A 16,620-nucleotide genomic window follows, 5' to 3' on the forward strand; every position below is an offset into this window, starting at 1 on the left:
TCTCACAACAGCCCACTGCATAGAATGTGTAGAAATTACAACACCATATGCTCAAAGACTGATATATTCCATTGCAAATTTAAATCATTCAAATATTTTCTACTGAATTTGAACAAAGTGTAATCTTAAATCATAGTAATAATAGCAAAAATTTCCATGTTAGATGCCTCATTAAAATTCATTTTCTTTCTTTATTTTTAATAACTTATGTAAGTAGAACGTAGCATTGCTTATAGTGTAAGCTGTGTACAGTTATAATTGGGTCTCAGGTTTATCTATTGTGTTTTCTTATTATTTTCTATTTCTTGTACCTATAACCTGTTATCTGTTTCTGTACCTAATAAATAAAAAAATAAAATAAAATAAATAAAATTAATGTGAAAAATATACCTACTTAAAAAGTGCATGAAAAGAAATAATTTATTATAGAAATATGCTTTTGTGCGCCATTGTGGTATAAAAATATGTAGAAAAATACTGTTATATTTTTTCTGAATTGAAAACTTTAAAATCATATTGTATAAAAAATGGTGCCAATAAACCCTTTGTTCTATTGTTCAAAATCAATATTGCTGTTAAAAAACTAACAGTTTTTCATCTGACTGAAGCTTTTGAAAATAAAGTATATTTTTTTATCAATACCGCAGTATTTTAGTATTCAGCTTTTGTAGATCAAATATCGGTATTTTTCACGTGAAATGCTGCTATTATAAATCGTAATTTGAACCAGTTAATTTAAAATGTTTGCGTAAAATATAATATATATTTTTTGGCTTAAATGTATTGCTTGTATAACTAAAGTATCCGTTGTAAATGAACATTGATTGACTTACCACATGTTATCTTTTTATACGTTTATTTATCTTACTAAACAAAACGAATGAAATATAACTTGAATAGCTATAATTTGAATCTTTAGCCACACAGCGAGCTTCTAAAATGTGATCATTGCTTATTCTTAATCGCCCCATTACGACAGGCTTTTATTTTGATTGCAAAAGGTATTTAAAATGCCAACACCATTATTTGTTGCAAGGGGCCTCACAAATACTCATATTTTTCAGGAGTATTTTTGTTTCTAATTCACTATGTACAGTCATTTTTATATTATAAAAGTTTAATATGTGCAACATTTATTTACTAAATGGTCTGACCATCACACCCAAAACTTTAAAAGTGGTAGAAACAAGAAAAGCACTATATTAAACATAGATAAGATATAAGTTTCTGTATATTTTAACCACAAATGCCCTAAGTTAAGAATAGCATGCGTGTTGAAACCGTTTGAGCTTATTTGATTTTAGTTTTTGGGTAAAAAAAAAGTTTTTGGGTAAAGTTTCATCTCATATTTTGATATACTTGAAATGAGTTTATTGTAGTGTTCATAAATTTTAATACAGTCTTGCCACATTGGATAGCAACTCTTCCAAGAAGTTTAAGAGATATCTAAACATTGCTTTATTGTTTTAGACAATTATTCTGTTTAATAGAGTTACTTGGTCGGGGCCACAGTTTACGTAATTATCATTTAAAAAACCTAATGTTTTATCTGTTCTTCAAGTTTATATGGAAGTTGAATTAGGAGTGTTGCACAATAACAAATGTTGGAAGCCTACTTCTAAATAATGGCTACGTCACGCGACTGCATTATTAACGAAATGGACAAAGATGGCCACTTGTCACGCACTTGAGGGCCTCCTAAAGTGGCAAACCACCACCAAAATGTATTATGTTTTGGGAAATAATCTCTTCTGTGTTTCAATCATTTTGATATTATAAATACCAGATTTTACAAATATAATGGCACTTTTTAAAATATGGAGACACTTTTTCACAGCCGGTCGGTTAGCCCAATGGTAAATTATTAATTAACTTACCATAACACTACTAACTGATAAACTAGATTAACTAGATATAGCTACCATATACATTTTTATAAGTACATACCTAAATATTTATTACCATCAATTTTCAGCCTTTAAGAGCGTGTACGCTCGGCGCGCGATGTCAACTTTAGGTAATTCAACGCAAAAAACCGCGCAGACTAGCGTCGCGGCTGTGTGCGTGCCTATCATACTTCACGTATAGTCACACAAACCATTTTGATCCTTTCGAGTGAAATTGGTAGAACAAAAAATATATTATTTAGTAAATAGTTAATAGCGGGAAAATAGTGTAAGTCTATGGATGTCTAAAATATAAAAGCATGAAAATAAGTCGTTAATACTTACACTCTTTTGCAAAAAAATCGGGCACCTATGAAAACCTTGGTTTTGAGCACTTTCTGTATATTACATACAATTTTCAACAGTACTAAATAGTCGACTGATGATTAATGACAATGTTAAGAGTTTCTGTATTTTAACCGATTTCAAAAAAAGAAAGGAGGAGGTTTCAATTAGATTGTTTTGTGATTGTTCTCAATTTGATTGTTCTCGATTTCTCAAAGACGCCTGGACCGATTTGAAAAATTGATTGTTTATATGAATGGTCCAGTCCATCCAGACCGAAAAATTGTGGTCAAATAACAACAATTGCCGGAAAGCCAAATATTGGTGAAGAGCTTGGGTTTACCATTGCAAATAAAGTTTTAAGTTATCTATCCTATATGCTTCAAAAGTTATTCGAGATCAAAAGTCAAAATTTGGGTACATCCAAAATGAAAAAAAATTATAGCTCGATTGGTAACAGACATCTGCAATAAGTGATTTCTAGCCTAAGGAGTCCGCCATATTGGATTTAGACTCGCGACACATTTTTTTTCGAGTTGTTCATAGCAAGCCCTTTCATTTGATACCCATATAGTAGGAATGCATTAAAAACATTTTTTTCTCCATCTTGGGTATACCGCCATATTGGATGTAGAATCATACATTGTCATTAAAACTGAACATTCAAACAAAATTTCAACTCAATCGATAAAAAAAATATGCTTCAAAATTGAGCTTTAAATAAAATAGTAATGTATCAAGATTTGTTGATCGCGCTTGAAATGTACTCTATTCTCGGTATCCACGGCAGAGGTTATTCACCCTACGCGATGTGACGGAGCGACACGTCCTCTCTCTGTGAAGCCTTGCGGCGGTCTGGTTTGAGTTGACTCGCGTGCAGCGTTTTATAGTAGTTTTTAAATAATTTATAAAAAAATAAAAACGAGAGATTAAATTGTAACATAAAGTTTATGTTTTAAAGAAAGAGTTATATTACTATAGTAAATAATTGTTATATTAAATTAAGTAAGATAGATAGGTAAAAAAAGCATTTGAAATTCACAATTTTTCACATTGTTAAAATATTTTTTTTCTGAAAGATAGAGACCTAAATCAAAAAATGTTTTCAACTAACTATAGGCATGGGGATTTCGTCTATGAGTAAAAAAATAAATATGATTAGATTTGCCACTGTTTACACATGAATTTAAGCTTCGAAATAGACGCTGAACGGGAATTTTATAAAACATATGTTACGTTATAGGGGTTTTAAGTATTTAAACTACACAAATTGAAATTTATGTTCAATTAACTATATAGACAGTGAAATTACCTTGCGTTATTAAAAAATAACATAGTTATAGGATAAGTAGTTACTGAGAAACAGTGGTTTGAAAAGTACCATTTTAGGCCAAATGGCGCGCGGTTGACGTACACGCTCTTAAATTGACAACTGTCGATTTCAATTGAAAGACAATAGATACGGTAATATCTCATATCGCACCAGTTGAACCGAAATATTGAATTAAGGTCACAGAAAGTGCCTTTAGACAGTTTTAACCCACGTTAATGTTACAACATTTGACTGTAAATAAAGTATGTCAAAATGGAAACAGACAAGTTTTAATGCAGCTCAAGCACAAAATAGTCTCGCGAGACAAAGTGTATGAAATAACAATTCCTAAGATAAAGTAGATTTTTCTTGTCAGACATTTCCTCCGCGACTGCAGTATAAGAATGAAAAGTGCACAATTTTATTTGCTTCCAGTACAAAGGTTTCTCTTTATAGAGTGAACAAATTAATATCATAAGGAAGATCTGTATCTACAGTCAATGCACTTACTCGATCATAGCTGAAGTATGTTATTCGATACAGGTTAATCGATACTTCAAGTTGAGAAGCATTTTCTTTTTTAGTACCGGCGTTGTTAATTCATTGAATTCAGGTAATGTTGAATGATTAAACCATAAATGATTATGACTTTGTAATTAAACATATTGGACACTTACTATTGTCCTCAAATTCACCCACGTCCTGAGGGAACTACTTGTCGCACTCGGATAAAAAGTATCCTAAAATTTTTTAAATAGGAAAACAATTTCGGCTCATTGCGTTCAGCTGTTAAAGCGTATTTGAGGAACTAATATCCAAACCCACTAACTTCAAATTTTCAATATTAATAGAATTATAAACAAAACCAATAATAATCCAGGCAAAATATAAAACTAAGACACTCCATCTCTCCAAGCCACTTACCTATAAACAAACTTCGTAGAGTACACAGAACTACAGTAAAACTTAGAATTAAACTACGTGGAAGAAAAATATTAGCTCATAAAACTTTACGTTTTCACAGCTCTACTGCCATTAATATGCTAAAGTACTTTCTTCTGTCACTTTAAGGCGAAGGAAACAAGTATCCATCCTCTAACAAAATATACGGTGCATTTTGATAAGTTTATGACTACCTGACACTGCAAACTTTTAGTTGGCTGGCATTTTGTTAGGCCTCATAAATTATTATGAAGATGAGTGGAAGTACACATGTAAAATGATCAGGTATTTGTCCGGTTACAGACCGACTAAAAACTTTGATTGAATTCACGATTTTCTACAAAAAAACAACCTCGGTGCGCGGTGGTTAAAGAATGGTGGTCAAACCTGGTTAAAGAAAATCTTGATTTCTGTCAAAGGTTTCAGAGGGTCTCTTCTTTTTTTTTTCCGACGCCAAAAATCATCAAATGACCCCTCCCGCTGTGGGTTAGCAGCGGTGAGGGAGTTTCAGACTCTTACTGACTAAAAACCGTCGTGTTCCTTCATAGGCCTTTTATGTACCAGGACCGCGGTATCTCTTTCGAACAACCCGCAGCCCCGGTAGGCCTTGGCCCTGCTGGGCCCCGCTGGGGTTGCTGACATCTCTTTGAGGAGCGCGTGGAACAACGCGCGCCGTCGACACGGGTCTGTCGTCTAAGTAGACAGAGGGGGCTCATCGTCCCGAACTTACCGCCCACAGACCCACGCCTACGGTGGCCGGGAGTCATCTCGCGACACCCGGCGCCCATGGTGTCTACCTGGTCCAGCGCGGCGGCCGGGATGAGAGGTGCGAACTCTCTGGCGTTCCGCCTCCTCCTTCTCGAGCATGACGGCTTCGCAAAAGGATGCGACGGCATCCCATTCCCTCTCGCCCCGGACCATGGCCTGAACCAGGGCCGGACGCGAGAGGTCGCCGCCGCCCAAAGCCTCGACGAGGACCCGGCGGTGCCCTTCCCATGCGGGGCACACCTGGACTGTGTGGTCCACCGTGTCCTCGGGGCTGTCCGCACAATGGTGACACCCGGGCGCCTCCTCACGACCGATGCGGTGCAGGTACTTCCCGAAACAACCGTGTCCGGTGAGGACCTGCGTCATGCGGTACGTGAGGGCGCCGTGACTCCTCCCGAGCCACTCCTCAAAGAGGGGACTTACCGCCACGATGGTGGCGTGCCCTGTTTCAGACGGTCTGATACCAGCTAATTACCTGACCGATTTTACGTTCATACATTCATCTTCATACTGATTTATGAGTCCAAACTATAGGCCGACAAAAAGTTTGCAGCATGCGAGTTTTCTAAAGAAAACAAGATATTCATCCTCTAACAAAATAAACGGTGTATTTTGATAAGTTTAAATGGCACGGGTGTGGTTGTGAATCACTGAAGGCGTGACTGCCGCGATATAATTATGAGTAGTCTGTTTATGTCGTAAAGAAGTTATAGTGGTTGTTTTGAACTGGGGATTGGTCAAGTTTCTAGTACGAAGGTGGATTAAGTAGCTCAACGATGCGTGTTAAAACGTAAACAAGAAGTGTCTATAGTATATTTTGCGAAATATGTTGATCTTAAAGGCCTTAGCAGATGACAATGTGTAGATTTTCATACCCCTTCCAAATGGTCGTAGCTAGATTGCTAAAATTATAACAATCGTCAGATAATCAGCGCATATTTTTATTGTGTTTTGAAATTTTGAAAAACTCAAAATATGATTTTGTTAGTTACACAAAACTACAACCAATTCAAAAAATCTCACGACATAAATCCTAACCTCGGAAAACTTTTCAATGCTTCTTTACTGCATGAAAAATACGCGTCGTGTGATTTGTTTACCTACAGGACCAAGCTTACGATTCGCTGGAGTAAGCTCCTTTACCGTACGACCTGATTTTATGGACTGTTTGCCTTCAGTTGTGGTCGCTCGCGTTTTGTTTTTTTCTTCTACTTTTCTTTATTTTCTTTTACTGTGAATAGGGCTGGTGGGTTTAGATTTTGTGCATGGGTTGTTTATTATTTGTAAAAAGTGTGGCATTGTGATTTTAACCTATGGTAGCTCTAGCAATGACACTTCTACGTGCTATGTGCATGTGTAAGTAGGTTTGGCAATGGTATTTTGAGTCGGTTATTAAATAAATATGTGAAAAAACATATTTCATAATTTAATATCTTTTTATTATATTTTTGTAAAAAGTCCCAGTATACATACTATTGTGTTGAAGTCCTAGATTATAGATACAGCATTTTTGAGAGCACAAATCGATTTGTTTTCTATTCATTTGTGGTCTTTTTCAACATGCCCTTTTGAACATTGCCAATATGTAAGCAAATAAATAAATCAAACATTTTTTTAAGGTTGAAATATTGGTTTATTATCATGCTAAATATATGTATTTTCTTATTATCCAACAGTGAAATCAATGACATCAACCTGGGCCTCCTGGTGGAGGTGTGGAACAAAGGCGTGATCTGGGACAAAGCCCTCGGCTACCACTACCTGCCTCTCACTTCCGTGGCATATAACGAGGTAACATACAGATATTATGTGTTATGTAGTTGGGTATTTTTGTGTTGAATTGTGCTATAGTGAGACGAAAAAGAAAACATAAAAGATTCCGACGAATAGAGAATCTTATCCGTTTTGGGAAGACTTTAAGTGAGTAGAATGAAATATTTTAACTTACAATCTAGTGTTACAAATAAAAATTGACATCCGAATTTTAAAGTTGCATTAGGTACGTTATTTAACGGTGGTACCTAATAAGGGTTGTAAGAGTGAGCTTAATCTCCTACTTCACTAGATACATAATTGAGTTATCATTTCACGATTTTGGTTCATAGACATTATAATTTCTGCCTCAGAAAGCCAGTGTTACAATAATCGTCAAATAAAGCTCATGTTGAGATAGCTTGTTTTCACATACGCGCAGTAGGTAAGTAGTTTTTTTAACAGTTTCTGATTGTCGTGAAGTGACTCCAGCTAAATTCTTAGCAGCTTACTTACTTGACGAGATTGTAAAGTAGACCCTTTGTAATCGCAAACAGTGCTTAACAACACACAATGAAAGGACAAAATGGAAAACCCATTGAGTATTTTCAAGAGCCTTTATTCTTACACCATTTGAGACAGCCTTGAATCGAGCAATCCCTTTAAAGTCTTCCTTAAATGTAAACGTTTCTTTGTGTGCAATCCTCAACGAATTGCATTTATGCCCTTATGGGTTTTTTAAGTGACTGGGTTTGTTTTAGGTTGGTGCTGATCTGAATGAGGTAAAAAGTAGTATTCATGAAATATTTCATCAGGCTAACTAGATTTTTTTGCTTACATTGTGTTGAATTTTCGATGACATCATCGGCTTTGTCAAAAAGAATGAAAGTATAAGTATTGTCAGTGCATCTAGTTCTGCCAATGTGTACAAAAAATAAACTTGTAAATAACTCTGTACATATTTTTATTGTAAATAAAACTATTTGCCACAAAATTGTTGATCAACCATGGAATCAAAATTCTGAAATCAACAGTTGATCTCCAAACAATATACAATACATCACATCATATAGCACGGATAGTATCAATGCCGACTTATTTCAATTGTTCCGACACCAAATGAAAAACTTTTAAAACGGAAAATGACAATTAAACCGTATAAAAAGCCAGAAACTCCCGTTTAGTGAGCTTTTACTGAACAATGGACGTTAATTTTCATGGAAATCATGATAAAGCTTCGATATATCGTACTCAGAGTATCCACTTTACTATGGCATGCAAATTGTACGGAATTTGCATACATAAAGGTTGTAAGCGGCATTTTCCACGGCGTCGACACAACTCGGCTTTTGTTAACTGAATAACCGCTAACCGGACGAGGTTTTTTTTTATGAATACTCCGTAACAAGTTGGGTTTTAAGCCCGGCTTTGTGGAAGGTGTTTGGAGAATGGCTTATGCTGTACAGCGGCTAATAGGTAGAGAAAGTTACTTTGAAGGTTGCTGAGATTAATATTTGAGTTCGCTGATTGTTATGAGAAAACAATAATGAGGTAATTGTGCGTACGATACCAATTCACAAATCTTGAAGTTATATTTATATCATATGGGTATACATACATCATAAGCAATCATATGCAATTTGGTTTTACTTATGCGAGCTAGGTTCCGCGGTATTATCGCGTCTCGTGGGGTTACTTTTCGCATCCCAATAAAAGGGAGCCTAGATGTTAATCCAAGCTTCCTTCATATCTAAAAATGGTCTTGACGTCTATTCGTTTTTGCCTGAGTAATTTTATAATATTCGTGTGATTATTAAAGTCACAGTATACCTACGCGTTAATAGCAATATATGATATCATATACAGTTTCCAGATTCCAATGATTTCCATTACTATATTACAAACAATAATTACTCTGTGAAACGTTGACCACAACCATAATACCAAACTGTACAGCTTACACTACGAGTTAACGTTTTGTGGTTAACACATAAATATCCATGACAAGCAGCTCTGAGTATTAAAGTCATAAATTATATCTAAAGGATATTCTCGGGAGACCCGCTTTGGGATACCTGTGTTGTTCTGAGTAATATATCGCTGTTCTACTAATTAAATATAATTCGTATTTATCTAAGATGGTGGTGGTGGTATGATACTATATTTTTTTTCAGTAAATATGAGTAATTATATATATTGGTGGGTCCGGATTGTCATCTTTGGCAGTCGTTCCGGGTGGTAGTAAAAAGCCAAGTCGTTCCAAGTGGTATCGGTTTACCCATGTAGGTACCCAATTGGAGGAGGTCAGATGGTCACTTCATACGAAAACACTGGTACTCAGCTACATCCATTAGAGTGGAAGCCGAATCCGACATAATTGGGAAAAAACTAGACAGATAATGATGAAAAGAAAATGGACGATACGCAATCAGGGTACCTACTGTTATGGTGTAAGAAAGTCGATGAAATCAATACTTGTAATGAGCTCTGACTGGCCTTTGCCCTTCCTGGCCTGGTATTACAGTAATTGGAGTATTTATCAAATTAATACTTCTCTAGAAATGTAAATTGATTTCACGGTATTCTTGAAAACTGCTGTTTGTGGTTCAATTGTTATGCCGCGTTCACACCTTAAAAACTACATCTACTTCTACATTATACATAAGAGAATTTGGGACATAAATATCTAGGCTACATAAAGTCTTTTACCCAAAAAAGTCATGGGTCTCACTAGTGATATTTGGGTTGCAAAACACATAGATAATGTATCTCTGTTCTACAAAGTATTTTAGTTACTATATCACGCAAAAAGTACCTATAATAGCTTTTACAACGCAGTTAAAACAGCGTAAAACATTTAGTAAAATTCATAAAAAAATGATAGGTCCACCTGTCCACGACCTATGCAAGTCAATACGTAATTGTCGGTTGAAATTTTTTTCCTTTCATGAGCGGCCAATTGATCAGATTACCTCTGAAATATTAATGTGAATCGCTATTCACGTTAATGAGCCCCTGACTGATTGATTGCAGCTCTTTCCGAGTTATTTCAGTTCATTTGCGAATAACTATGGACGAAGTGTGCGGTTCATGCTGAGTTTAAAAGTGGTAAAGGTTAGTTCGTGTTTGTGTGTACGTTTTATAAATCACGGTTGGTTCAAAATCTTCACTGTACCAGTGAAAACTTAGACCTGTCTCAGTATGTCAAAAGTTGATGCCTTATGGATCGAATTGTATTTATGTAAATTCCATTACAAACGTTAAGTTTCTGAAGGATGATAAATGAGGATATGTGTAACAACGATATTATCTTTAGTTTATTTGTTAAAGGGTTAAATTTACTTAAGTATATTGTGATGTGAGTCAGTCTTATTTCTTCTAAAATATGAGTCGCATTTCCAGGTAAAAGTGTGTTTGATCATCATTAAGTGTTACAGTCCCCATCAACAAGTTAGTTTCTCTGAAATGTTTTGTTCATATGTTTTGACCGTCGCCGTCTTGGAGTCACTTGTAGGCACTACAGTTACTGTACAAAGATTGACGAGGTTAATGTGATACTTTATATTTTCAAAGTAAGTATACTAGGACTAGGTTACGATTGACGTACGTGTTCAGCACGCAATTATAACGTAATTCCCTCCAAGCTTTCACAAGCCTTCGTGTGGTTTCAACAACTCAAGGATAAATACTGTTCTAAGTATGTTTGCATGTTGAAATGTCGAGCCCAAGATTACGTATTAATTTCGATAAATGTTACAGTAGAATGAAAACAGAACAAAGCTAAAAGCTGTCCCTTTGATCTGTTCTGTAGCGCCAAAAATACTGTTGAGTGCGACTTAAGTTGAGTAGCATTTTGGGTATTCAAGCGTAGTCTGAAAACCTATTCCAATAAGTAGCGTATTTTAGTCTCCATTTCAAGCCGGAAGGTCAGCATACAAACAGAATTTAGACTGTTTTACTCTGCTATTAAAATACTTAGTTTGCAAACAGGTATTTCGCTACAAATTTTGCTGCTATCCGTACCAAGTTAAAAGCACAATATTCATCCTACGGGAGTGTTTGCATTTGCATCGCCCTTCCAATTTACTCTTCGAAGGTAATTGGTACAAGTAAAATGGGATGAGCGGTGTAAATTTTCTTATTCATAGTCGAGAAGTTTGAGAAATCTCTGCTGTAACATTTATGGTGATTGGGTTTTAAAATACCTACTTTGAATTTTGCTTATTTTATCATTCTGTTTTGTTAAAAATTTTGTTTGTATGACCCATTTGCGTATGATTGCTTATTAATGTTTCTTACCAGGTAAAATTATATGATAGTTAATTTCGCCATTCCATGTAGTGAATACTTACATAGCACATAACCTCACAAAAATCCAAAAAAAGGCTCCTCTAATCTAATTCTAAACTGGCAAATAGTCAGCCAAGATCACAGGTAGTTTAGTTTCAAAAGAACTTATGTTCAGCAGTACCTAAACATCCCACGGCCATTCCATGAAATGGCGATCTACTCGATCGTTCTTTTTTATAACCTTTATTTTTAAAGATTAGTTACTCTATTATAAATATCTTTCCAGTCGGACGGTGGGGGGCGGTGGGTGGAGTTGGAAGCGCAGGTGATGATGCGAGGTGGCGCCGTCGTCGGCACCACGGGCCCCACTGGCAATGCCTTGCTGTTGGACTGCAGGTTCGAGCCGCCTTTTGGTAAGTACCTATTGTATTTTAAATGCCAGATAGATTTTTAATCGTGAAATATGAATAAACAAATGGCAGATACCTAGATAGATAGATATATTCTTTACTATGCACACCAATTAAAAATCAACAAGAACAAAACAGAACATTTTGAAGTCGGCAGATGTTGAATAAGTGCCTCACGAACGCATTAGGTTAAAGTCCATAATATTAATGATAAGGATGGTGAAATAAATAGATACTGTGAACAGTACATGTTTTGTAAGGTATAGAATTTTTGATGCTATAAATAAGATGAATTGTAGTGTCTACTTAATGCGTCCTGGAATATTGTTAAAAAGCAACAAGAATAATTTTCAGATAGGGTTTGTTTTCATTTACAAATGTGTTCATGTTCAAAAATATCCTTGTTCTTTCTTATGGACAAAACTAGTTGTAGTTTAGTCCGGCCATTATTAATAGGATTTGAAGTAGAACAAACAATATCAAACTTAAACACACTACTTCTACTAAAATCACACTTTAAAAATAATAAGAACCTTCTCTTCACACTGCCAATAATTACCTCCATTATTACCCCCGTCACATGAAATTTAAATTACTCCACGTAGAATCTAGCTTACTCTAGTATAACACTGACTTGTAAGAGAAAATGAAATAGGATATTGGCTATTAGGATTTATGCAAACTCCTCGACTGTAGCCAGCAGTGTATCTTGAGCGCGATTTCCTTAAACCTTGGAAGTACGGAAATATTCTGTCGCTTTTGATAAAGTAAATGTTTAAAAATTTGTCTTCCTGAAGTAAACCTACAGTTGCTTTAACAATACATTGATATAAATAGCTTTAAGACCACTTGTGTGAATACATAGGTATTGTATGAAGTTATGATGTGAGATTTATCAATTGTTCAGCTCCTGTTATGTTTCTTGAAGATTTGATTTCTTTTTTATTGTATTTTACAAGTTGTATTTGCAATAGAAATGTGGTGTTTTGAATTATGCCCTCTAATATGATAGGATTTAAGTAAATATAAGTGGTTGCATTGTGGGAGTTCATACTAAGCTATCGTATCGTTTACGTATAGAAAATAAGCAATCTGCTTGAAATTTGAAAAATAATAGCTCTATTATTAAGAATATCTGTCTAACATACGATGAACAAAACGGAATACGATACACCATTAATCACCTTCAGGGACCATGTTACTTGTTGGCATGAGATTTTTTAATGAAACAAAAATGTTTTTTTTTTCGGCTTTTTGGCACCCTAATATTTTCATTTTTACAATTTAGAAAATAGGATATTACCTACGCTTTGTATGCATAATAATACACAATGATAATAATATTTGCTTCAAAATATGGATTTAAAAGTGAAAAATAGTATATTTAACGAGAGAAACATTTAAACCGACAATAAATACCTAATGCCCTCATGAATTTAATTATAATCAGTATCTTTCTTTACGGAAGGATTTTCATAATTAACGGCAATTTAATTAAACGGGTTAAGATTAGGACGTGATCCTGTAATTAAAATTATCACCTGAAAAATGCGTTATTTATTTTGATTTTGTCTTACTATTTAGTAGATATATTAGGTTAGCGAAATGGAGCTCAGATGTAGCCAACAAAAGTCATAAATACTAGGTTACTGAAGATACCTAAAAATATAATATTCTCTCTGAAATACACATAGAACATTATTATCTTTTATTGCTCAAGTTTCTGTTAACACGCAAAACTAAAAGAAAATTTGAATACCATTCGCAATGTTACTAACAAACACACATACATTATATGGTCACATAAACATCGTGCCCTTGATTCATATCCCTTTCTAACTTACGATGAGAAAACGAGACGCTATATATTTGATACACGGAGCAAGGAAAGATTAGCGGAGATGCCATAATGCAGGTAGTTTAGGCGCCTTCTTCTCTGTCAAATACGTACGGTGGCCATGACCACAGTAATCAGTTACGATTGAAATTCTTTGAGAAATCTGTCGAAGATTTTTCGTATAACAAAAAATGGGCGGGACCAAAGAAGGCGTATAAGGGTAGTTAGAGTGACGTTCCTCGTCTCACGAACACCCGCATTTTGGCGCGCTACTTAGGAGATTTTCCGCTATGGCACCTCCGCTAGTCATTTTGTTCTCCATGATCTGAAACAATGTAAAACTTGAACGGTAAAGTATTTGTGACCCAAGACCCTTGTCACCAAACTGGCGGTTCCTGAAACAGGACGCGTAAAAATAGTTTGTGGGAAACCATTGTTCAGGACATTCGCCATAATCGATAAAGGAAAAGATATAAAGTTGTGTTGGCACAAATCTCAAGTATGTCATATTGGCGCCTGTCTGGCTACTGAGCCTTGCCAAACTCTATGTCCTGATTTCGAAAATCTATGGTTAGGTCAGACCAGTAGTGCGAGTAATGTGCGCGGAGGATTTATTCCACTTTCGAATAGGTCTTTGGTATGTGGGTCGAAGAGTAAACAACCATAGAGGCTCATATTTTTCACATAACCACTGACATGGAAACATGAAAACCTATTTATTCGAAACTTTTTGCTAATCGACTGATAGGCTTGATGACTATAAGCGTTACGTATATGAAGATTTAAAAAAGGGACTTCTTTTTTTGAAAATCAAAGTAATCCAATTTAGTTAGGAGGCTCTGCTACCCCAGCGATCTATTTTCTTTGCTTTTCGATTACATTATCTGATGAGATCACATCTAAAATAGCCACTTAGAAACTCATTTAGTACCCTCTTTTATTTTGTAGCATTAAAAAAGTTTCTAGGGATGGGCATTGGACAATCTGTCTCTGCTTAGAAAGTAAAAATAACAGGAAGAGTAAAAAAACTACCTATCAGTTTCGTATAAAACAATCAACCTTGACAAAAATGTGTTACTTATTATAAGTAAAGATAATTGGTTTCATGATCACACATGCCAGGAATTGCCTCATAAACAGTGAAATAATTGTGCAATTTGAATAATAAACTGGTCAATACCTATATGAATAATTTGTAAACATGTTGCAATTTTCCTGCAATCGACAACCATACCGAAACCCTCACAAAACCAATTTTAGAACGAACCTATAAAAAAAAAGTTCCTACAGAAACAAAAGACATTCAGCCAGGACGTCACTACTCACTAGGACGAGACGTTTTTTTTATTATTGTCCACAATGTAACAAACATCGGGCGCCGTCTAGGCGGGTCTGTGAGACTCGTGGGCGAACGCAGCCCGGGTGCCAAGGTCGCTGTGTCACGTGACTGGGAGACCGATAATAATGAATGGACAGCCTTATTACGTCTATGCTGGCTGTAGACGATTTGGCGCGAAATGTGCGTTCTAGATTTGAATGTGAAGTTTTTTTTTCTTTTTTTGGAATGGTTTGTGGCTTGGAATGACTGTCTGTTTGAAATTGGAATACTTAAATGTAATGAGGGTTTTTGAAATTTTTTCTGCCACCGGGTGGCGCCACGTATGCGTCTGGTCCAAACAGCTGTCAAATAGTATGGAATTGTAGGTGCCGAACTTATTGTTTATTGAAATTCTGTTATATTGGAAGTGTTATTGATTTTATTATGGACTACGGTCAGAATAAGGTTTCCGAACTAAAAATTGAGCTAAGAGAGAGGGTGCAAAAGTCACTGGTACTAAGGAAAAGCTTGTTGAAAAATTTGTTAACACAATATGATTTAGTTTTTTTTATTTACTCAACCGCAATAGTAAAACAATAATGCAGTGCTTTAATTATAAAATAAAAAGAACACTAAAATCGTTCACTATTCATAGTAAAGATAAGCACTTTGACAGTTATTAGACCCGACGACTCGGTGCTGCCACCTCGTGGATTGCCATTTTAGAAAACCCTCATTATTGGACAGTTTTTTTTATTGAAGTCGTGTAACCTATATCCAGAATATAAAAGATACTTATTTTAAAAAAAGCGATTTTATTATATGTGTAGCATTGTCGTTCAATAAAGTTGTCATTTGAATTGTATTTTAAACTCATTTGTTACAAACACTGACACAATTAACACATGTCACAATATATAAATGAATCATTATCATTTATCAAATCCGTGTCCTAGAATCATAATTACAAAACATGAGGTGCATAAAAGCCATATATATATTGGCAGTGGGGTGGTTACGTACGTCAAATTTGATGGATTATGGTCGTATTAGGCAGTTCGTATACTTGAACATTTATGATAAATCGCGGCTCGCTACACGATTAGCCTCGCAGGGGGAGATAAAACTGGTATTTATGCAAAACTGCCAAAAAGGGTTATTATAATGTGTATTTTTTTATCTTTAGTAGATATTTTAGTTACTTAGTGATAGAGGTAGGTCAGTACCTACTATTCTTAACACATCCTAACTAAAATGTATTTTGACAGAACAGTTAAGTGAAGAATTTCGTTAGGTACCAACGCTTAACCGCTTGAATATCGCTAATTATAAAACAGAAGAAAATCATTCATCTGCGCTCCAACATACAACGGATTAATATATGTAGGTAGTTCAATAAAGTTTAATGAGTTAAATTGCCTGTATTTTGGTCCCATTTAGGCTATCGAATAAAATTAAGAGAGTATGTACAAAATAAGACAGCAAAACCGCAATCTATCTTTTACTCCTAGATCAACATCTCCCAGTAACAATACTAGTTTCTATTTAGAACAATGACACGAACTATTTTTAATTTCAACAATATCAATATCAGAATCACAGCAATAGTGAAAAGAACTAGATTCAGAGCGCAGTCTTGTTTTACCAGAATAAAATGCTTTTCAAAATGGCCGCTGGCGTCAGCTGTCATTTCAAATAATAATATGAGCTCAGAGTTAACTACTAACAGTTTAGCTCTGTTCAACTTTTGTTGAATAGTT

At 35.2% G+C, this 16,620-nt stretch overlaps 1 protein-coding gene across 1 annotated transcript in view; it reads left to right on the forward strand.

The window, feature by feature from the left end:
- The window catches only part of LOC110384308 (phorbol ester/diacylglycerol-binding protein unc-13), a 120,970-nt gene that overhangs the window by 77,213 nt on the left and 27,137 nt on the right, over positions 1 to 16,620 (forward strand). The window contains exons 4-5 of the mRNA XM_049846342.2: positions 6,930 to 7,044; positions 11,582 to 11,708. Coding sequence (XP_049702299.1) covers positions 6,930 to 7,044; positions 11,582 to 11,708 — 242 coding nt within the window. The remainder of the gene's footprint in view (positions 1 to 6,929; positions 7,045 to 11,581; positions 11,709 to 16,620) is intronic.

Source organism: Helicoverpa armigera, chromosome 17 (genome assembly GCF_030705265.1).
Source record: "Helicoverpa armigera isolate CAAS_96S chromosome 17, ASM3070526v1, whole genome shotgun sequence".
NCBI lineage: Eukaryota > Metazoa > Arthropoda > Insecta > Lepidoptera > Noctuidae > Helicoverpa > Helicoverpa armigera.